Source organism: Semicossyphus pulcher, unplaced genomic scaffold (assembly GCF_022749685.1).
Source record: "Semicossyphus pulcher isolate SPU_LCO1_2020_fin unplaced genomic scaffold, fSemPul1.0.p SCAF_19, whole genome shotgun sequence".
Classification (NCBI taxonomy): domain Eukaryota; kingdom Metazoa; phylum Chordata; class Actinopteri; order Labriformes; family Labridae; genus Semicossyphus; species Semicossyphus pulcher.
In genome coordinates this window covers 12,972,156-12,995,381 of record NW_027211692.1, presented here as the reverse complement: position 1 = coordinate 12,995,381, position 23,226 = coordinate 12,972,156, and the positions used below count along the sequence as shown (strand labels likewise).

General features: G+C 39.8%; 1 protein-coding gene across 1 annotated transcript; it reads right to left on the bottom strand.

Moving 5' to 3' along the window:
• Positions 1-1,514: 1,514 nt before the first annotated feature.
• On the bottom strand, positions 1,515-21,662 carry capn12 (calpain 12). The gene is made up of 22 exons (XM_069668711.1): positions 21,434-21,662; positions 20,357-20,426; positions 19,490-19,608; positions 15,577-15,710; positions 15,271-15,442; positions 15,085-15,168; positions 13,802-13,887; positions 13,641-13,718; positions 13,332-13,522; positions 12,994-13,244; positions 12,865-12,876; positions 12,693-12,772; positions 11,992-12,114; positions 10,018-10,054; positions 9,860-9,931; positions 9,730-9,775; positions 9,349-9,410; positions 9,029-9,097; positions 8,861-8,939; positions 8,631-8,747; positions 2,283-2,335; positions 1,515-2,183 (listed from the first exon to the last, which is right to left on the bottom strand). Exons 1-22 carry the CDS (start codon positions 21,632-21,634, stop codon positions 2,157-2,159), a joined length of 2,163 nt encoding a protein of 720 aa, XP_069524812.1. The 5' UTR covers positions 21,635-21,662; the 3' UTR covers positions 1,515-2,156.
• Positions 21,663-23,226: the final 1,564 nt, after the last annotated feature.

Genomic DNA, 23,226 nt, shown 5'->3' with positions numbered 1-23,226 from the left:
AGACATTTAATCGTTATCTGCAAAATGGCTGTACTCTAAAATTATTGAAATAAACCATGCTAACACGCACACAACCACTGAACATACTTAAATTTATATCTGTTTAACATTAGCGCTGTCGCCTCACAGCTAGAAAGTTCCTGGTTCGAATCCTGGTTCGGACGGAGTGCGCCTTTCTGTATGGAGTTTGCATGTTCTCCCCGTGCATGTGTGGGTTCCCTCTAGGTGCTTCCTTCCCCAGTCCAAAGACATGCTTGTTGGTGACTCTAAAATTACCCGTAGGTGTGAATAGCAAGCATGAAAGGTTGTCTGTCTCTAGTGTCAGCCCTGTGATGAACCAGTGTTCAGTCCAGGATGTACCCCGCCTCTCGCCCAATGGCAGCTGGAATACGACCCTGAACAGGATAAGCAGTGTAGATAATGGATTAATGAACATGTTGGAAATTTTAGGGGAAGGTTTTGCACCACTCGGCTTAAGTAGAGCCTCACAGAGCTGATCGATTTCTGTAGTCTCTGCTATTCTTGTTTTATTTAGTCTTTTCTGAACCAGAGAAAGTGATATAATAGTTGGCGAGTGACCACATTGGAGTCCTGATTTTACAAACCACAGATGCCACATTGTTTGACCTCCTGCAGAGCTGACACACAAACAAAGGGAAGCACAGATTTTGGAAGATAAAAATATATAAAAGAAAGATAAAAACATAAGAGCTGATGGAGAGGCCAGACACTGAGCTGAGTGAGTGTCCTCCCTCTCCTCCTCTCTCCATCACAATGCAGATGGACGGTTGCTGAGGACAACCTGTGTGTACTCACCTAACTATGAACAGGAAATGGTGTGTGTGAGCAAAGTGGCTATTAATAGCAACGTGTGTAGAAAGGACATTTGCTCGCTCACTGATGTGCGAGTGCGTGCAAGGATACCTGTGTGTGAGGGAGAAGCCAGCGTGTAACAGGGAGGAGGAGGAGGATGCAGATTGAGAGACTCAGACAGTTACTAGAGAGAAATAAGGAAGGGAGGGGGGGAGAAAGGGTGAGGGATGGATGAAGGGAGAGAGGGAACGTAGTGGAGGAGGGGGCGAGTGTGTGTTGACGCTGTACGTGGCGTCAGTGCGATAAGAATAGAGATGGTGCGTGTAGCGCTGCTGAGACATCACCCTCACACCCTCAGTGGGGCAGGCAGCACTCACTCTGACTGTGTGTGTGTGTGTGTGTGTGTGTGCAGATATTACCCAGGGTATGCTCATGTGTGCATAGATGACTAAAGTGTTGGGGATGCAGAGATTTTTTTTTTTTCCACAGTTGTGTAATAACAGTTATGTGTACCGTCTCATTCATGATTTTGCTTTCATCACTGCACGATTCCTAAAAAGGAACTTTAAAAAAAACAGGTTAAAAATGTGGATTACATTTGGTTTAAACAGTTTTCGTGTTAAAAGAGTTTTAAAAAGAGAAAATGGACACATTTAAACTCACGTCTGTAATTATGAAATCACTTTTATTACGATGTGGAGGATTAAAAAAGTGTTACATAACTGTTAAATGATTGTACTGCACACTCGTTAGCATAAACGACATATAGTTCCCTATTGTCCCTATTGATCGTCTTCCTTTACTGATACCTTTAAACACACCGCTCTGTTTTATTGTTTAATTCTAGCCTAATTTCAATTAATACTTTTCCCTGCAAGCTGTGTGTCCTGCGACTTTAAACTGTGTGCCCTGATTCTGTGTTTCTTTCTTTGACGTATTTTAGGAAGCTCTTTTTAGCACCTTGGCCAGGCACAACAGAAAATAGTCCTTTGGCAAATTTTGGCTTCTGTTTCACCAAGTTTATTTATTAATTTTCACTCTCCCTTTTAAAATAACCAAAGTAAAAGAAACTGTGTGCGAAGCAGGGATGGGGCTAGAAAACGCACACGCATGTGTGATCCTGTATTCTATATTGACAATCATGCTTGAGCCTCGAATCTATATGAAGAGAAAGGTACAAGCTAAAGAAAGTATAAAACAAAAGCACAGCACTGTAAAGGTATTTTTCTTTAGAATAAGGCACACATGGAGGAATAGTAAAAATCCAGTTTATATGTGTTGTCTGTGTTTCAGAAGCAGCAGCAGACTGTGGATCAGCTGGGGACCATCCTAATAAAGCATCTTCACAACACCAGGAACTGCAGCAGCCACTGTGGAGGGACAAGAGAGCAGGAACAAAAACCAGTCAACGTCCAGGTCAGGGTGACCATATAACATTTTATTTTTAGTATATTTGACCAGATACTCACCGAGTTGATCCCTCTGTCTTTCACCTCCTGACTGCTCTCTGACTCATACAGAGCTGAGGAAGAGGGGAGGAAATGACTACGTGCAGTATAATTTCAAAGGCTCACTATTCAGTAACTTCTGTTAGTTTCCAAAAGACACGCTGGCACAATGGACAAGCACTCTGATTGGGTTAATGAACAAGCACTCTGATTGGCTGAATGAACAAGTACTCTGATTGGCTGAATGAACAAGCACTCTGATTGGCTGAATGAAGTACTCTGATTGGCAACTCTGATTGGCTCAATAAACAAGCACTCTGATTGGCTTAATGATCAAGCACTGTGATTGGCTCAATGAACAAGTACTCTGATTGGCTTAATAAACAAGCAATCTGATTGGCTGAATGAACAAGTACTCTGATTGGCTCAATAAACAAGCACTCTGATTGGCTGAATGAACAAGTACTCTGATTGGCTCAAAGAACAAGTAACCTGATTGGCTCAATGTACAAGTACTCTGATTGGCTCAATTGACAAGTACGCTGATTGGCTCAATTGACAAGTTCTCTGATTGGCTCAATGAACAAGTACTCTGATTTGCTCAATAAACAAGCTGTCTGAATGGCTGAATGAACAAGTACTCTGATTGGCTCAATAAACAAGCACTCTGATTGGCTGAATGAACAAGTACTCTGATTGGCTCAAAGAACAAGTAACCTGATTGGCTCAATGTACAAGTACTCTGATTGGCTCAATTGACAAATACGCTGATTGGCTCAATTGACAAGTTCTCTGATTGGCTCAATGAACAAGTACTCTGATTTGCTCAATAAACAAGTACTCTGATTGGCTCAATAAACAAGCTGTCTGAATGGCTGAATGAACAAGTACTCTGATTGGCTGAATGAACAAGTACTCTGATTGGCTCAATGAACAATTACTCTGATTGGCTCAATTGACAAGTACTCTGATTGGCTTAATGAACACGCACTCTGATTGGCTCAAAGAACAAGTACGCTGATTTGCTCAATTGACAAGTACTCTGATTAGCTTAATGAACAAGTACTGTGATTGGCTGAATGAACAAGTACGCTGATTGGCTCAATTAACAAGTAACCTGATTGGCTCAATGGACAAGTACTCTGATTGGCTCAATAAACAAGTACTCTGATTGGCTCAATAAACAAGCACTCTGATTGGCTGAATGAACAAGCACTCTGATTGGCTGAATGAAGTACTCTGATTGGCAACTCTGATTGGCTCAATAAACAAGCACTCTGATTGGCTTAATGATCAAGCACTCTGATTGGCTCAAAAAACAAGCACTGTGATTGGCTCAATGGACAAGTACTCTGATTGGCTCAATAAACAAGCACTCTGATTGGCGGAATGAACAAGTAACCTGATTGGCTCAATGGACAAGTACTCTGATTGGCTCAATAAACAAGCACTCTGATTGGCTTAATGAACAAGCATTCTGATTGGCTCAATGAACAAGTACTCTGATTGGCTCAATGGACAAGTACTCTGATTGGCTGAATGAACAAGCACTCTGATTGGCTTAATGAACAAGCACTCTGATTGGCTCAATGGACAAGTACTCTGATTGGCTTAATGAACAAGCAGTCTGATTGGCTCAATAAACAAGCAGTCTGATTGGCTGAATGAACAAGCACTCTGATTGGCTCAATAAACAAGCACTCTGATTGGCTTAATAAACAAGCACTCTGATTGGCTCAATAAACAAGTACTCTGATTGGCTCAATGGACAAGTACTCTGATTGGCTTCATGAACAAGCACTCTGATTGGCTCAATAAACAAGCACTCTGATTGGCTTAATAAACAAGCACTCTGATTGGCTCAATAAACAAGTACTCTGATTGGCTCAATGGACAAGTACTCTGATTGGCTTCATGAACAAGCACTCTGATTGGCTCAATAAACAAGCACTCTGATTGGTTCAATGGACAAGTACTCTGATTGGCTCAATGGACAAGTACTCTGATTGGCTCAATAAACAAGCACTCTGATTGGCTTAATGATCAAGCACTCTGATTGGCTCAATAAACAAGCACTCTGATTGGCTTAATGATCAAGCACTCTGATTGGCTCAAAAAACAAGCACTGTGATTGGCTCAATGGACAAGCACTCTGATTGGCTCAATAAACAAGCACTCTGATTGGCTCAATGAACAAGTAACCTGATTGGCTCAATAAACAAGCACTCTGATAGGCTTAATAAACAAGCACTCTGATTGGCTCAATAAACAAGCACTCTGATTGGCTGAATAAACAAGTAACCTGATTGGCTCAATAAACAAGCACTCTGATTGAATGAACAAGTACTCTGATTGGCTCAAAGAACATGTAACCTGATTGGCTCCAAGAACATGTAACCTGATTGGCTCAAAGAACAGGTACTCTGATTGGCTTAAAAAACAAGCACTCTGATTGGCTTAATGAACAAGCACTCTGATTGGCTTAAAAAACAAGCACTCTGATTGGTTTAATGAACAAGCACTCTGATTGGCTCAATAAACAAGCACTCTGATTGGCTTAATGATCAAGCACTCTGATTGGCTCAAAAAACAAGCACTGTGATTGGCTCAATGGACAAGTACTCTGATTGGCTCAATAAACAAGTACTCTGATTGGCTCAAAGAACAGGTACTCTGATTGGCTTAAAAAACAAGCACTCTGATTGGCTTAATGAACAAGCACTCTGATTGGCTCAATAAACAAGCACTCTGATTGGCTTAATGATCAAGCACTCTGATTGGCTCAAAAAACAAGCACTGTGATTGGCTCAATGGACAAGTACTCTGATTGGCTCAATAAACAAGCACTCTGATTGGCTCAATGAACAAGTAACCTGATTGGCTCAAAGAACAGGTACTCTGATTGGCTTAAAAAACAAGCACTCTGATTGGCTTAATGAACAAGCACTCTGATTGGCTCAATAAACAAGCACTCTGATTGGCTCAATGGACAAGCACTCTGATTGGCTCAATGGACAAGTACTCTGATTGGCTCAATAAACAAACACTCTGATTGGGTGAATGAACAAGTACTCTGATTGGCTCAAAGAACATGTAACCTGATTGGCTCAAAGAACAGGTACTCTGATTGGCTTGAAAAACAAGCACTCTGATTGGCTCAACGAACAAGTAACCTGATTGGCTCAAAGAACAGGTACTCTGATTGGCTTAAAAAACAAGCACTCTGATTGGCTTAATGAACAAGCACTCTGATTGGCTCAATAAACAAGCAGTCTGATTGGCTTAATGAACAAGCACTCTGATTGGCTCAATAAACAAGCACTCTGATTGGCTCAATGGACAAGTACTCTGATTGGCTCAATGGACAAGTACTCTGATTGGCTCAATAAACAAACACTCTGATTGGGTGAATGAACAAGTACTCTGATTGGCTCAAAGAACATGTAACCTGATTGGCTCAAAGAACAGGTACTCTGATTGGCTTGAAAAACAAGCACTCTGATTGGCTCAAAAAACAAGCACTGTGATTGGCTCAATGGACAAGTACTCTGATTGGCTCAATAAACAAGCACTCTGATTGGCTCAATGAACAAGTAACCTGATTGGCTCAAAGAACAGGTACTCTGATTGGCTTAAAAAACAAGCACTCTGATTGGCTTAATGAACAAGCACTCTGATTGGCTCAATAAACAAGCACTCTGATTGGCTCAATAAACAAGCACTCTGATTGGCTCAATAAACAAGCACTCTGATTGGCTTAATGGACAAGTACCCTGATTGGCTCAATAAACAAACACTCTGATTGGACAAGTACTCTGATTGGCTCAAAAAACAAGCACTCTGATTGGCTCAATGGACAAGTACTCTGATTGGCTCAATAAACAAGCACTCTGATTGGCTTAATGGACAAGTACCGTGATTGGCTCAATAAACAAACACTCTGATTGGCTTAATGAACAAGCACTCTTATTGGCTCAAAAAACAAGCACTCTGATTGGCTCAATGGACAAGTACTCTGATTGGCTCAATAAACAAACACTCTGATTGGCTGAATGAACAAGTAACCTGATTGGCTCAATAAACAAACACTCTGATTGGCTTAATGAACAAGCACTCTGATTGGCTCAAAAAACAAGCACTGTGATTGGCTCAATGGACAAGTACTCTGATTGGCTCAATAAACAAGCACTCTGATTGGCTGAATGAACAAGTAACCTGATTGGCTCAATGGGCAAGTACTCTGATTGGCTTAATAAACAAGCACTCTGATTGGCTCAATAAACAAGCACTCTGATTGGCTTAATAAACAAGCACTCTGATTGGCTCAATAAACAAGCACTCTGATTGGCTCAATGGACAAGTACTCTGATTGGCTTCATGAACAAGCACTCTGATTGGCTCAATAAACAAGCACTCTGATTGGCTCAATGGACAAGTACTCTGATTGGCTCAATAAACAAGCACTCTGATTGGCTGAATGAACAAATAACCTGATTGGCTCAATGGACAAGTACTCTGATTGGCTCAATAAACAAGCACTCTGATTGGCTGAATGAACAAATAACCTGATTGGCTCAATGGGCAAGTACTCTGATTGGCTTAATAAACAAGCACTCTGATTGGCTCAATAAACAAGCACTCTGATTGGCTCAATGGACAAGTACTCTGATTGGCTCAATAAACAAGCACTCTGATTGGCTGATGGAACAAGTAACCTGATTGGCTCAATGGACAAGTACTCTGATTGGCTTAATGAACAAGTACTCTGATTGGCTCAATAAACAAGCACTCTGATTGGCTCAATGGACAAATAACCTGATTGGCTCAATGGGCAAGTACTCTGATTGGCTTAATAAACAAGCACTCTGATTTGCTCAATAAACAAGCACTCTGATTGGCTTAATAAACAAGCACTCTGATTGGCTCAATAAACAAGCACTCTGATTGGCTTAATAAACAAGCACTCTGATTGGCTCAATAAACAAGTACTCTGATTGGCTCAATGGACAAGTACTCTGATTGGCTTAATGAACAAGCACTCTGATTGGCTCAATAAACAAGCACTCTGATTGGCTGAATGAACAAGTAACCTGATTGGCTCAAAGAACAAGTACCCTGATTGGCTTAATGAACAAGTACTCTGATTGGCTCAATGGACAAGCACTCTGATTGGCTCAATGAACAAGTTCTCTGATTGGCTCAAAGAACAAGTAATCTGATTGGCTCAATGAACAGGTACTCTGATTGGCTCAATTGACAAGTTCTCTGATTGGCTTAATGAACAACCACTCTGATTGGCTCAATAAACAAGCACTCTGATTGGCTCAATAAACAAGCACTCTGATTGGCTCAATGAACAGGTACTCTGATTGGCTCAATAAACAAGTACTCTGATTGGCTTAATGAACAAGCACTCTGATTGGCTCAATGAACAAGTCCTCTGATTGGCTCAATGAACAAGTACTCTGATTGGATTTCTTGAGAGTCTAAATACACATAAAACTCGTCATGTAAACAAACCGCACACATGTAACTCATCATAAAGCACTTTGCAGAAATCAGCCGGCCACATGTGTAACATTTTTGTTGGCACAACGTAATCAAATCATGAGGTAAATATTTAGATACAGTTATGTTGTTGAGAAAGTACCAGAGCAACAATGGAAAATACCTACATGTCAAAGTCCTGTATTTAAAACTCAACTTAAGTAAAAGTACTGTGTTAAGTACACATTAAATATCACAGCTATGATGCTTGTGCTCTGCAGTAACATGTCGGCTGTGCCTGATATACAGCTTAAGAGAGCACTGCAAAAATATGTTTTTTTCTGGTTCTACTATTTAAAAGTTTGTGTTTGTATAAAGTTTTTGTTTCATTCGATTCAACATTTCTCCCTACATCCAAATATCCTCATGAAGGTCTTTTATTTGATGTTTCTTGAAACAACAGAATACTGATGTTTTTGGTGGAATAACGTTCAGCGTCTTTCTCTTTGCTGTAGGTTTGTTACATTTAGTAGGTGATCAGTAAGGATTACTGGGAGGAGAGAAGAAACAACAAAGTTTGGTTGCACCTCAGCTGACTTTCTGGGCTTTTCTATAGCAGTCCTGCTGCTTTAATCTTCATCAGTGTGTTATATTTAATGAGGTTATCATAGTTTTCTTTTAACTACAAAATCTTAATGTGATCATTGGTCAATATGTTTGTCCTTCTTTGTGTTGATAGTGTTTGCGTAGCTGCAAAGATGCATGGGAGGACACATAAACAGAAAGCCACATAAGGACTTTTCTGATACTAAACAAATAGAGGAGAAAAGTATCCATAGGATTGTACCTTAATTGATGTGTGTGTTTGTGTGTGTATGTTACCAAAAAGCGTGCGCAGCCTGGTGACACATGACACAAAGCCGTGGAAGGGCATGTGAAGATCTCCAGATGCAAAGCGAGCGGACAGCAGCTGAGCGACCTGACCATCACACTGCATCCCTGTGAAACAGAGGAGAGGAGGGAGGTGTGAAGCCAAACAGCAGCAGCCATCTGTGTGCACACGTACAGTAAAGTATGTGTGTGTGTATGTGTGCGAATGTGTGCACTCGTACCAACAGCTTCCAGGGCTGTGCTGAGCTCAAAGGGGCTCATGGTGCCAGAGGAATCCTCGTCGAACTGGAAGAAGATGGACTGAGAAAGAAAGCAGCATTAGAGTAAGATTAAGACTGCACACTCACACACACACACACACACACACACACACACACACGGAGGTGTACCTGCAGATTGCGCAGACTGGACAGCAGGGTTTCTGTTTGTTTACGGCTCAGACTGGAGCGCCCTTTAGTCTGCCGGAAAAAAGTTAAGGTCACCTCACAGGACAGGAGACAAGGCGATAAAGTTTTGAAGGGACAGAGAAAGTTAACAGCGGGGTGGCTTCGTGACTCAACCTCAGGACCAAGTCTTAAACCCCTTCGTCTGCAAAAATCCACCAAAGATGAAGTGCAAAGCAAGCAGGGGTCAAGCTCGTGTTTAATTAGTGATGAAAAGATCTCCTATAAGTAAAACACGGAGAGATATTCTGAGGACAAAAGGATACATCCTCTCCAAAGATGAGCTGTCTGCACGTCTCCAGAGGCAGATGGTAATCTCTGTCCAGAACTGCGATCACAATAAAAAGGCCCAGATTAATGCAGAGAAAGAAAATTAAAGGTTTAAATTGGATTAAGCTGAGAAAAGGTGACGGTGAGGACAAGTGTAGTCACTTTTATTACTTCACCCACCTCACTGTACTCTATCTGACTGCAGCTATGAGCCTCTGTCTAGACTGCTGACCTCTGAGGCTTCACTGATCACACTTAAGAGGGAGCGTGTAGCTACTCTGCTCCCATCTAGTGGCCATTAGAGGTATTACATAATGAAGGATTACAGCTGTCATTTTTTTAGATGATTTAAAACATCAAAATTGTTGTTCTTGAACCTGAATTGAACATATTCATGAGCTCCTTAGCGTTCAGTCTGTCATCCTGCAGAGGGAAAAATAAGAAATTAGTTTGAATATTTTAACAAAAAGCCCAAACGCAGACTTTTACAAGAGGAGGATTTCTTACAGGGCCAGCCTCTGTTTCAAAGGTCTTCTCAACTCTCACGTGATCCTCCGGGAGGCTGGGAGTGGCCATCACCTGTGTGGTACAAACCAGGTGAATATAAACATACAATATATTTTGAGTTAGAAGTTTTTGCCTCATGTTTTAATGTATTGACTCACCGGGAGGTATCCAGAGGAGCATGTGAAGTCCTGGGTGCTGGAACATAAAGATTGACAAAGTTGCTCGTTTTAAATTACACGTTTTAAGACTTTCAATCTCACGCACGCAACCTCACGGCTCAAATCCTTAACTCAAGATGCTACCTGAGTTAATTAAGCAATATCACACGAGAGGGAGTGATGTTGTGCCTGCGCCCTTGTGCCTATGACTGAATCACATCCGTGCTGATATTCAGTACAACATCATGACCTCGAGTGTGATATTGCTTTTATACAGTTATACAAGCTGCAAATAGTAGTAAAAAGTAACAATCAACAAATGATTCGAATTTTTTGCTCCACCAACTCCACTACTTCCACAACTTAACTGAAACTGGACTTCTGTTGCCAAGCAACCCAAACATTCTCCTGCACTCTGTGTCTACAGGTTACCAGCTGTTTTCATCATGTACGTTTATCTGTATGTTTTAATTTATCATCAGCCAGTGAAATAAGAGCCTGCTGTGTGATTCAGACGTATCAGCTTGATTAATGTAGACATACACACTCTGCTGTAAAGTTAAAGATATAATTTCAATGATTTTCATGTCAATAAATGTCTGTTAAGTCACTATCTATCGCCAAATCAGGTAACACACTGGTGATTGAGCCTATGGCCCACTGATGAGAGCCTTTGCATTTGCAGTATTACAGACTGGGTGTCTGTGGCGACTTTTGCAGAAAAAAATCACAAGCTGCGCCCAGTTAGTGACACGTTTCCATCACCCAGCAGTGGTTGGTCTGCCAGAGAGGGTAGGCGGAGCCAAGTGGCTGCTTTTCCAGTATCTGCAAGTGTTGCGAGTGAACAGTAATCTACTATGGCTGAACAAACAAGAAAAGATGGATGACTACAGATACAACTTCAAAAATAAGTGAAAATCCAAAGAAAAAGAAACAACTTGGACGCTCAGATGAAGGCAAACAGTCTAAAAAGGAAAGAGACCGTCAGGGAGGAAAATCAAGAGTTACAACCGGAGCCAACCGTGGACGTCACATGTGACACTGTCTGGATATCTGGGGAAGAGTGCTCCCACAATTACTGTTTATCACCATAGGTGCCGCCAAAGAGAACGAAACTGAAATCTTGGAGATTAGCACTTTGATAAACAGTATTCAGAACACCTGGCTGAGGTCGAGTGATGTTGTAATGTATATGAAATGCTTCTTATCCAATCAGATTACGGTCGGAACTAACTGTTGTATAAAGTAAATTATAGTAATATTAGAAGAAAAATGTACCAGATTTAAGTTTTAAAATATTCTAATTAAGGACCCCAAAAGGTCCTGAAACATGTTTATATAATAATATTGTTTTACTAGAAGTTAAACTGAATCTCTCTTATTGGTGACTGCGTGTAGATCTTTTGCAACACCTCTAACCTGTTTATTGAGCCACTAAAACGACTAAAAACAGCTGTGTCGTTATGCAGTGCCTTTAATGTATGATAAGGCTTCATATTTCATAAGTTGATTAAATGTTTTGTTGTCAAATTGAAGTAAACTATTGCTGTTTAATAAATGACAACATTCCCCTCCTCTAAAATGTAGTGGTAAAGCTCTTCACTGTAGAATAAAGAGTCATTGCCCATTCTTGTTTAAACTAGTTGCATGTTTTCCAAATATGCAGAAGTCAAATGTTGGTAACAGGCTCAGAGTGTGCGTGTAGGTCCGGGGCAGTGTGGGAGACTGTGACTCTGCTGATGAAAACCGAGAGAGGCAGGAGGTGATTCAGGAGCTGTGGAGCCCTCAGGAAGTGTTATGGGTCATTATTTAACAAGATATGTATGACGCACATACTCCACACATCTCGTTTACACAATGTGGCTGATAAAAAGTGCTCTTTTGGTTTTATGATAAAGAGGAAAAATTACAGATTCAGCTCAGTAGTTTTTATCCTGTTTTGGGTTCTTTTAAGTTTAATCTGTTCAGTCTCACCCCAGAGTGTTTCCAGTCTTGGAGAAAATGCGGACGAAGAATTCTCCAGTGTTGTTGGGTCGATATGTGGAAGCCACGATGATGTAGTTACCAGGGTCCAAGTGCAGCTTCCTCCACACACCCCTGAGGAACAAAGTTAGTAAGTTGACTTCAAACATGCTTTAAAATGTATGATTTCAAGTTTAACTAAGAAGACTTCTAGAAGAGAAGAGAAGAGAAGAGAAGAGAAGAGAAGTGAAGAGAAGAGAAGAGGAGAGGAGAGGAGAGGAGAGGGAGAGGGAGATAAAGATAAAGATAAAGACTTTTAGATCCAAAAGATATTCTATGAACAATAGCTTATACCATACAGTATATAGACAGTAATATACATGTGTCTAATATCTGCCACCTTCAGGGCCATGTGCAACACTGCTTATTTTTTTCTAATGGATTGTCTCTGTTGTTTTATCTGTGTGTATGTTGTATGTGAGTTTTGGGCTCAAACAAAGTCATCCTCTTCTTCGAGCTTTGCATTCAGTTGGACAATTGTTTTTTTTACTGTGAGGTTCAAATTATGAGTACAAATATTTGAGTTAAGCGTTGCACAGTTAGCAGAGAAGTTTCACTCTGGTACCATCACCAAATGATCTGCTTTTTTTTTTACGAGCACATCATTTCATAATCACTTATAAGAGACGTTTCTGCTCCTGGCGGTCGGTTACCTCTGAGCCTGATATTTTCCTGAACGTCCAACAGGGCGATTTTTCATGAAGAAGGTGCGGTCCAGACACATTCCCTGGAGCTACATGAAGAAAAACATAAAACAAAGTTATAAAACTATAATGTTGTCTTGGTATTATTTAATTAATTAATTAAATAATTCAAAATAATCACCTCTGAAGGAACCTGCAGAAAAGAAAAAACACAAAAACAACTGTGAGTTTATTTAAAAACAGAATAAAGGCCCAAAACACGTAATAAATCAATTATTGTATCAATAAAAGTGCAATATGTCTGTATGACCTTGTAGATGTGGAAAGCAATGTACAGGAAGTGGACTTTATCCTTCTGCCTGCGGTTCTTCTGCAGCATCTCCACCAGCACGGTGCACTGTTTGGCTTTCTGCTTCTGCTTCTCCGCCCTCTTCTTCTCCTCAGGGGTCATCTCCTCCTCCTCGTCATCGTCATCTTCATCATCATCATCCTCATCGTCCTCTTCTGGCTGGTCCTGCTCCGTGAGAACCAGCTCGAACTGAGGATTCTTCCAGAAAGACTCTGAGCAGAGAGAATAGAAGTTTGATTACTTAAATAATTAAATATTAAATAATAAGATATTAGTGCAAATAGAAATCATAAACACACTTTTGTATCTTCGGCTTCCTCCAGCAGAGCTCCCCGTTATCCATAATCCTTCGTGCTCACTGATGGTCCAGGTGGATGGGGCGGCAGGAGAGGAGGGAGAGGCCGGTGTGGTTCCCTCCACCAGAGTGTCGGGATTCACGCTGCAGAGCTCCACGATGTCAAACAGGCTGGAGAAGTCCTCCGCACTGATCCTGAACGAGACGAATCCACATCAGAGACTTTGACTTTTAATACTTAAACTTAATGGATAATGGATTAATAAAAAAGAATTAATGTTAAAGCTGGTGTGTTTCCTTCTCTGCCACATACCAGAACTCTCCATCTTCTCTCTTCTTCAGATCAATCCTCTCCTTCTCTGCTTTGTCCAGGTCGTCCCACTCTTTGCCCCTGCAGTCACACACACATGCAAAAAGAAACATCAACATCTGTGGAGGTTCTTTGTGGGCTACATCGTGCACAAACGCCCTCACTTGTCGCTCCAGGGTCCCCGATACTCGACAAAACCCCAGGGGTTCCTCAGCCTCAGGAGCAAGATCTCATCAGAGGCTTTCTTCACCTGAAGTTTGAGCAGAGAAAAACAACAGTAAAGTAGCAGTTTGTTATGTTGTAGTTTCATCTAAATATTTTATTTATATTTAAGGATGAGATTAAATAAAATAATCCTAATATAAGATTTTGAGTTTATTGAGCTTAAAATTGGATAAGAGTGAGCAATGAAGTGTGATTAGATCAGAATAAGTCAGACTGTAATAAGATTAAATGATAAATGATTCAATTGAATTTAATTAATCAAATCAAAATGTAATGAGTTGTGATTAAGATGACATGATAACATGTGACAAGTGTAGATTCATTTGAATGAGAGGAAATGAGGTGATATCAGGATACTGCAGAAACATGGGATGTGTTGAGATCTGAAATTGAATTAGATAAAATTTAATTGATTTGATTCGATTTAGATTCTTTTCAGTTTGATCCGAATGTGCTGAGATGTGCTGATGTTAGATTTAACTCCAGGGTACGGAAGCCCTAAGTGGACATGCATCGACACATTTATTTACGTTTTCCCGTGATATCAAGTAATTCCCTTTTTCACGATCACGACTTATTTATCACGCTAGATATAACACTGCACCACCGTAACGTAACGTCAGATGATCATAACTCGTATCCCCAGAGTTGTAAAAGCACAAAACAAACATAGAAACAGGCTTAACTTACCTCATTAGTGTGGGCAATGGCAGGTGGCATTTCCTGGTCTGTAATTTCACAGTGACCAGACTATTGTTTTGTGTTCTAGCTCGCAAAATTATTCCGTTATCACGAGAAAACAGCTTTGTTATCCCAAGATAACAAGAAAAATGAGTGGAGACCTCAAGAAAACAACCGGAAATTACTCGTTATCACGGGAAAACAAAGGAAATAAAATGTATAGATGCATGTCCGCTTAGGGCTTCCGTATCAGGAGGATCATATTGGATGAATTTAAATTAAACTTTCAGATGACATGAGATGAAATCAGAAGAGATAAAACGGGAAGTAATGAGATAAAATGGGAATAGATACAATTCCAGTAAGATTTCATTACAATGAAGTTCATTAGATTAAAATAAATGACATGACATAGAACAGCTTTTGATTACACTGGTCTGTGGAGAACTGATCGTTGCGGAAACAGAGCATGAACATAAAACAGAGCAACTACAGAATCAGCACATTGATGGCGATGATGTCATCGCTGTGTGATACTAGCCTTGTCAGTGTCGGTGATGGCGTAAGCGTGGCCCTTTATCAGCCCGTCTCCTGTCACTTTACCAACATCATGGTAGCTGCTGGCCTGAGGAGACAATAGAGACAAACTCAAGTGGAACTTAATCAGCATCCACCTGCGTACTGAGAACAGTTTGAGGTGTGTGTGTGTTTATGTGTGTGTGAGTACCTCAATGAAGCAGCTGAGCAGGCTTCCTCTGGACAGAGCGGCCGTTAGAGACCTCCAGAGGACTCGAGGTGTCCGAGAGGAGACGTTCAGCGAGTACGCGATGCCTCCAGTGAAATCCTCCATCCCCTCTGAAATGTTTCCCCCCTTCAGGCTTCCGTAGCTTCCAACTAACCTACACACGAGAGGTGAGAGAATTACCTCCTGTAGCTGTGTGTATCTGTTAAATCATTAAACACACGCGCAGGAAAAGAGTGGGTGCTCTCAGACATTACAACCCAGAAACATATGCTGCTAGTGGCAACTGACTTGGCGTAAGCTTTCTCCACCAGGGCGCTCCAGTACTCGTGGCGGGTGTGAGAGTAGCTGAAGAGCAGACGGCCTTCGCGTACTGGCAGCCTGTCATCCACCACCACCTCCACCCACTCACCATACTGCCAGAACTGCACAGGGACATGGAGAGAGATAGAGAGAGAGAGAGGGATGTGAGAGGAAGAAATGGATGTAATGAATTAGGAGGATAATTAAGAAGTGTAACAAACTCAAACTCAACTGATTTCTTTGGCCACCAGGGGGCAGCAGAAACAAATTACAAACACAACAACCTACGATATTCTTTTACGATGAATATGACTCTAACTGACTCAGTTAGAAATACAAGCCTCTAGAGTACCAGTCAGTTTAGAACTGAAGAAGCCTTTTGGATGAGAGGTGAAACGTCTTCAAGAACTTCAACCAAGTCCAGTTGCCTTTTGGATTAAGTATAGAATTACCATGAATAACAATGCACCTTTTATCGTAGAAGAGAAGTAGTTTGTTGTTTCATTAGATGCAATAATACATTTTAACATCTTTTAATCCAGTCTACTCTCCTAAATCCCCTCTGCTTAAACAGGCTGGCTTAAATCTCCATTTAACATACTTAACCTTTAACCTACTGATAAAATAAGGGGCTTCTAATAATCCAATATCATACTGACAGATTAACTGATGTTAGCTCTATATGGCTGCATCAATATGTAAGAGGTAAGCATCTCTTAAGGGGGGAATTTCTTTGAATCATATTTTTCAAACTTATAATTAGATAATTCTTTATTGATCCCCAGAGGGGAAATTCAGGTGATGCAACAGCACAAAGACAAAATAGCATTAAGGTAAATACAAATGGAAATAAGAATAGATAAAATCAATTACAATGGTTAATAGCGGCAACATTTAAGCAGTATGAAATAGTACAGTATAATATGAGGTATAAGATATAGTACAATATAATATCAGATGTTATATGGTGTTGTACAGTACAGAACGTACAGTACAATATGACTATATATGTATAGTATAATATGTGTAAAAGATTGAAGGGCCAGATTAAGGCCGATATACATTAATATCGATATGATATACATTTATATCGATAGTGAATTCATATTTTTGGTTACAATAAATAATTATGTAAATAATGACGTTAATGATGTTATATATTTGATATATGAACATATTAGTAATATATTTGTATTAAAACTATATATATATGTAAGTTTAGGTAAATAATTATTGAGATTTATATATAAGGAAGCTGGAAAATAATTGAAAAATGACTTATGGAGAGGGTGTAGGATTAAATAAGTTTGTACTTCTTCCCACTCCCTTTCGGATGTATATACAGAGTCATCAAATATTCGATAATCTGTTACTGCGTTATGCTTTCTATTTGTGTAATTATTGTTTTCGAAATAAATCTAATCCAATCCAATCCAATCCAAAGGGCACACACTTACAAGCTGCAACATTAGAGCGACACATAATGCATCGTTAGTTATCTTGTTTTTAAAGGTGATATATAAATAAAGTTATTATTATCATTATAATGAAATAGACTGTAACAGGCTCTAATATGTGGTAAGTACCTTAGTTAATGGTACTTTAAGAACATTTTTATGTTAAGTTTCTCTTATTAGTATTTTTAAACTTTGCTACTGCTGCTTTTACTTTCATAAAAAATCTAAAAACTTCCTCTACTGCACATTAAATATTCGAGCCCAAATCGGAACAAAAAGATGAAAAGAAGAAAACATTTAGACTGAATAAAAAGCAGAGTTAGCCTTAGGAAATATCCGTTGTCCAGATCTTAATAAAAAAATCCTGCGATTCATAAAAGAACAAATTGAATAAACACATTCTTTGTTCCTTTGTCTTATTAAACCTATTAAAGCACCTCCCAAGGCAGTTACTGGTCATGACTCGGGGGCTGTACTGTACTCTAACTGTGTACACAACAGCGGCCGAGAGCAGGCCTGTACTGGCCTTTCATACCTGCAGCTGTGTGTGTGTGTGTGTGTGTGTGTGTGTGTCCCAGGGGTAGTCACTACCTGCATGTCTGGACTTCTTTCCAATCACCCTGACAAGGCAAAATGAGTTTCCAGTCCTTCCAACCTGCTTGTTAAGTCATGTCACATTCTCCTAAACAGTCTCTGAAGGTCCAAAGCTCCGGGGGGAAATAATCGCTGAGCAAAAACAGTAAAAATGATCTACGTCTCACTTGAGTGTGTGTTGTGTTGCTTTGAAGAGATTAATATCTCTAATAAGGGCATATTTTATTGTTCTGTGCAGGTCAGAGCCGGTGAATGACGAGCTCTCTAGATTAAGATCGCCACATCTAATGAGGTAATAAAAATGACGCTTTATGTTTGCGCTCTTAATACGTGCAGGACCACCACACGTGCAGGCTTCAGGATGAGTTTATACCTGTTTGTGAGCTTTGGCAACTAATCAGAGAAGAAGGTGTCTCGTTGAAAAATTGCAAAGTGAACGAGAATAAAGCCAAATCAGATAAACATATTTTATTAAATAACATGAAAGGAGCAAGTGTGTGTATAAGATATAGGTAGTAAGATGTATAAATCAAACTTAATCATTTATGTTTATACTCTGCCAAAGTCTTTAATACAATATTAAACACACAAAACAAACTATGTTACTAAACTATGTAGGTTTGAAAATTCTGGAGCTGTTTGTGGGTTGTGGTTTGAGGATACATTAGCTGCTCATAACAGGCCCGAATCTCCTCCCAGCTTGTGTTGAGTTGCTTTGTGGGTAATGTAGGCATCATGTTTTGACCACAGACTGTGCACTAAGATGTTTATTAGCGTTTTGAAGCCTCGAGTTAGGCATTGGCCATTCCAATCTTGTTTTTTTTTGTTTTTTTTGCATGAAGCTCAGGTTTAGTAAGTAAACTAGGTTGAAACTGAGGTGACAGATAGTGGCATCCACCTGTCACTCAAAGCAGCTTAACCCACACGTAGGCCTAAATGAGTTAAACAGTTATATCAAACTTAACCCTAATACTGTTTTAAAAAAAATTAGCTATGATTCTTTTTGTTTTTGTTGTTTGTCTTTTTGTTACCACGCTGTATATATGTTTCTTTCTGCTGTAAAGTTGGTCATTTTAATATGGGGCCTTATGATGGCCATTCCAGGAACTGCCTTAACTCTATTACGCCTCTGAGGTTGACTTTTGACATAGACTGAGAACGTGTGGCATAAAAAAAAGAAGATATCTTGGTTTAAGCTATCACCTTTTAACATTTTAAAAATATAATTGAGTCCTACAGTTTTAAAGAAGTGTAACACTTAATCACTGGAGCACTCTTTTAAGGCCCTTATTATGTCGGCAAATATTTTCTCTTGATATTGATATTCCCTTAAAGAATCAGTGAGCTCTGCATCCTCATTGGAGTTTGACTCCCTCTACCATCTCTCTTTCACATTTTGAGTAATTCGATATGTTCATGTGTTCAGCAAATGTATAGAGATTTGTGAGCTCAGGGACCTTGTGTGTGTGTTTGTGTGTTTTTCCGGAAGATTCAAATAAGTACAACCAAACAAAAATGCTGATTGTGTAAATGAATGCCTAAAACCTCCACATGAATGTCTTCACTAAATTACTACTTATCATAAGCATTTACTTTGGTAAAGAATATTAAGCAACATGTCCGGGCAGAGAGGGAGCAGGGGATGGGTTAAGTAAGGGTGTGTATGGTGCACTGAGGCATAAACATGTATGGAAGACTACTTCTGTGTGTTACATATTTGTTGGTCTGCAGCAATCAAGGTGTGAGTCCTAGATGGCTTTTTTAGGGGTAAGAGAAGTGTCATTGTTGTTTGCAAAAAGGGTCATGGCGTCAGAGGTTCTCTGTTGTAGACTGTATCTAACTTTACTCACCCTAAAGTGGAAGATCCCTGCGTAAGGCTTCTTCAGGCTCTGGCTGGGCGGCACCACCTTCACAAAGAGCGTGGGGTGCATGGTCAAACAGGAGAGCGCCGCCAGCAGCCAACAGTTACCTGATAAACAAGAGAAACACACAAAGCTTTTATGACCATGTGGGAGATCCTTTGTTCTTTGTATTGACTTTTATACATGTGAGATTATTCAGGAGCCCAGGTTTGTTTTTTTTGTCAATGCTTTTCAGGTGAAGCTGGCTCCCAACATAAGCCACATTCCTCTCAAAGAGCAAACATCTGTTCCATGTCGTCGAGTTGTTTTTGCAGCGGATACTGTGAGTGTAAATCACAGAAAACTCGTCCTGGGATACAGACGAGGGAGGAAGGGTTGTTATTGATTTGTGGTATTGACACATCTGCACGCAACTGGTGGAAAGAACCATTATTTTAAAAGTCCCAGATGAGGGAGGAGAGTTTGCTTTGTGCACAGAACAATGTTGTAGTTTCCCACAAATAGGAAACAGACTGAAGAACAGAGATTTGAAGAGGATCTGCGGGCTGTTAAACACAGGCCTGTGATGGGGGACGGACCCCCTGCAGATTCGGGGAACACAGTGCGTCATTCCTCTTTCCCCCTCGCTGCGTGTTTGAAGTTGTTCCCTGAGGCTGTGCGGTGCAGAAGTTCTGAGGTCATTACATTTATTATAATCGAAAATAGGAACTATGTAATGTGTTGTTTCATGTTCTGGTTTTGTGGATTTTGAGCAATGCAGACTCAAGGCAGCTCCGCATGACGTACTCCAACTTCAGCCCTCATTTATCATCATTTTAATGTGAGCAGAGGTTGATTGTTTGGTGATGAACTCACCCAGTTGGCCCTGACAGATGTCAGTGGTCCCAGTCGTGCCCTCCACAAACACGGCGTTCTCACTGATTTCCTACAGAGAGGAGAGGAGAGTGTGAGCACAAGATGCTGTAACATACAAACTGCTTAGGTGTCTGACCAAGCAAGGGCTGTCGATGTGAGTATAAGAGATAAGAGAAGATAAGAATGATAATTAAAATCCTCTTTTTAAGGAAGAACACCAGTTATTAATGTTTTCAGGCCCTCAAGTATGTCATGTTTGATATTAAACGTATTCCTTTGGGTTTTGGACATTTGGTCAGACAAAAAATAGGTTTGAAGAAAACAGGAGAAACTTGAAGAGCAAGTTGTCAGTTATCTGATATTTTACTGACCAATTCATGTAAACATTTTTAGCAGATAAACTTATATTTAAAAAGAATCCTTAGTTGCAGACCTGCCTGTTTCACAGCTACCCCCCTTTGTCACGTTTCTTTATGCAGTGTACAAATCATCAGTTTATAATGAGGCTATAATATGTGATGAACATTTAATTAATTCTGTGTATTTTACTCTCAAAAATCTACGGTCCAGGCAATCACTGTAGAAATACTTTCAATATTTTTGTGTTACTTCTTTACTTTCTTCCCCTTTTAAAGAAATGCTGCAGGTGTTGAGTTTCTCAGCCCTGAGCCACACCTTATTGAATCTCTTCCATCTAAACATCTGTGATGAGTCTACAACCCTGCTGATATAGTGTTCCTGTGAAGAAGCAGAGCCAAGACGATACCTGGAAGAACATTTCAAATTACTTCACCGTCTAAAATTGCACAACTGGTTAATAACAAGCCATAACATGTAGTTTACAAAGAGACAACTTTTATTTATAGTAAAAATAAATGTCGGTATGCCGATTTTTTTTTGTCAAATATTTGCAGCAATATTCTTTCTTTTCCTTCTTTCTGATGAGTAATTGATCATTTTGCAGCTTAATTATGATGTAAATTATTTTAATGAGGACACAACTAAAAACAAAATCGCCCACCAATATCTGGCTAGCAACTGTCCATTAACACACATGCAAACCACAATATGGTCTACCTTTGGTCTCTGCCACTTGATCGCCTTTTTTGGATCCGCATCTTCCGGCATACCGATGGACTTCTGCTCAGCTGGAAACGTTGAATCACAAAACAGCTGTCCGGATTTCAGACACTCTTCCAGGATAGTCTTGAAATCCTGATCCATGAACTTGATCGGGTTCTCGATGGAGCCCAGAGGTGCCTTCTTGTTGCTTGCCATGCTGTCAGTGTATGTTTAAAAAGATTCATCCACTGTGCACAATGTGTGATGAGCGGGCGCTTAAATACAGTTCAAAGCTCACACCCACCTCAGCCGGAGACCCACAGGAGCGCCTCCCAAGCTCTGCCTGCCCGGAGAGGTATGCAGAGCGCCGGGGGCCGAAGAGGGCTGGAGTCGGAGTAATGACACGGTGCCAAAAGCCCCTTTGATCTTTACTAATTTATTGTCCATCATCACCATAATCATTAGCCGACAAGAAAGAAGCAACAATAAGCCCCGAAAACATCATAATGACCATAAACTGGACAATCGGTACAAACAAGTCTCCATGTTATTTATTTTTTCTGTATGTTCTTCTCACTTTTTTTAAGTTATTCCCGAAAACGCCCCAGAAATCTTTCCGGAAATGATAGACGCAATAAAAGGTATCAAAAATTGATTTTTTTATTTAAGGGAAAAAAATGAAATGTATTAGTTAGTCAAATTATTTAATTATTTAGGTTATAGTTCTGTTGAATAGGAGGCTGTTTATATGCAGTATACTGTACATAGATCAGAGGCGGCCACTGTCAGTTCGCTCAAACTGACGCTAGGGGTCAGTCTACTCCACAGTAACACACCAGACCACACATAGGCCTACTGTGTAAAGGGTTTACTGTCAACTGTGGTCGTGATGATGATAAATAAGGTGGTGAAGAGAGAGACATCTTTATAAATTGTGGGCTAACTCCAAGTGTGTTAGACTGATGGTAAATACAATTACATAAAATACATCTGCAAGATGTGGAGGGCAGAAAAATACTTTTATTTTGAAGGAACTTAGCCTTCATGGTTCATGGTTCATGTCACTTTGAATTCTCAGTGTTATTGGTTTTCTATAGAGGAAGCCCGATAAAGTGATTTAATGTGACTTTTCAGCAAGTTTGCCTGTAACTTGTGTTAGAAGTCAAATAATAAATCGATCTCATATTTAAGTTGAGTTTTTATTTACCCACTTAAATCTCTTTAAACAGTCTTCTTACTCTCAAGTCACAATTTCCAGAAGAGAAAAAAAGATGAGCTAAAACAATTGTTGACATGCTTTTTATTTATTTATTTATTTAACTAAAAGTTGTATTCAGTTAGGCTATTGGGTTTCTTTTTGGGTGTCAATTTTATTTAAAAAAAAGGGGCAAAGCTTGAGCATTACACGTACACGCTCTTTGTTGTTAAGATGCCAGATACAGCATGAGCTCGACATTAATGAAAAACAGCTGGGATCTTAAATGATTGGTGCTTTCACCATTACATTTCTACATTTATGAAAGTCATAGAACCAGTTTAATAATGATGTTTATTTACTTTATTAATAAAAAACATGACCTTTGACCTTTAAACTATCTGTTATATGAAGGGGAAATGACTAAAAGTTCATTTTACATTATTTTAAATGAAACCGAGGAAGAGTGCAGGAGAGGACACTGTACAACAGAAATATGACACTGATTCCTCTCTGTAGCTGAGATTACGTTTCATCTTCATTTTGCATGCACCCTGCACGTTGTATAGGATTTTTTGCACAATTGATAAAGGCTTATCAGTTGTCATCAAAG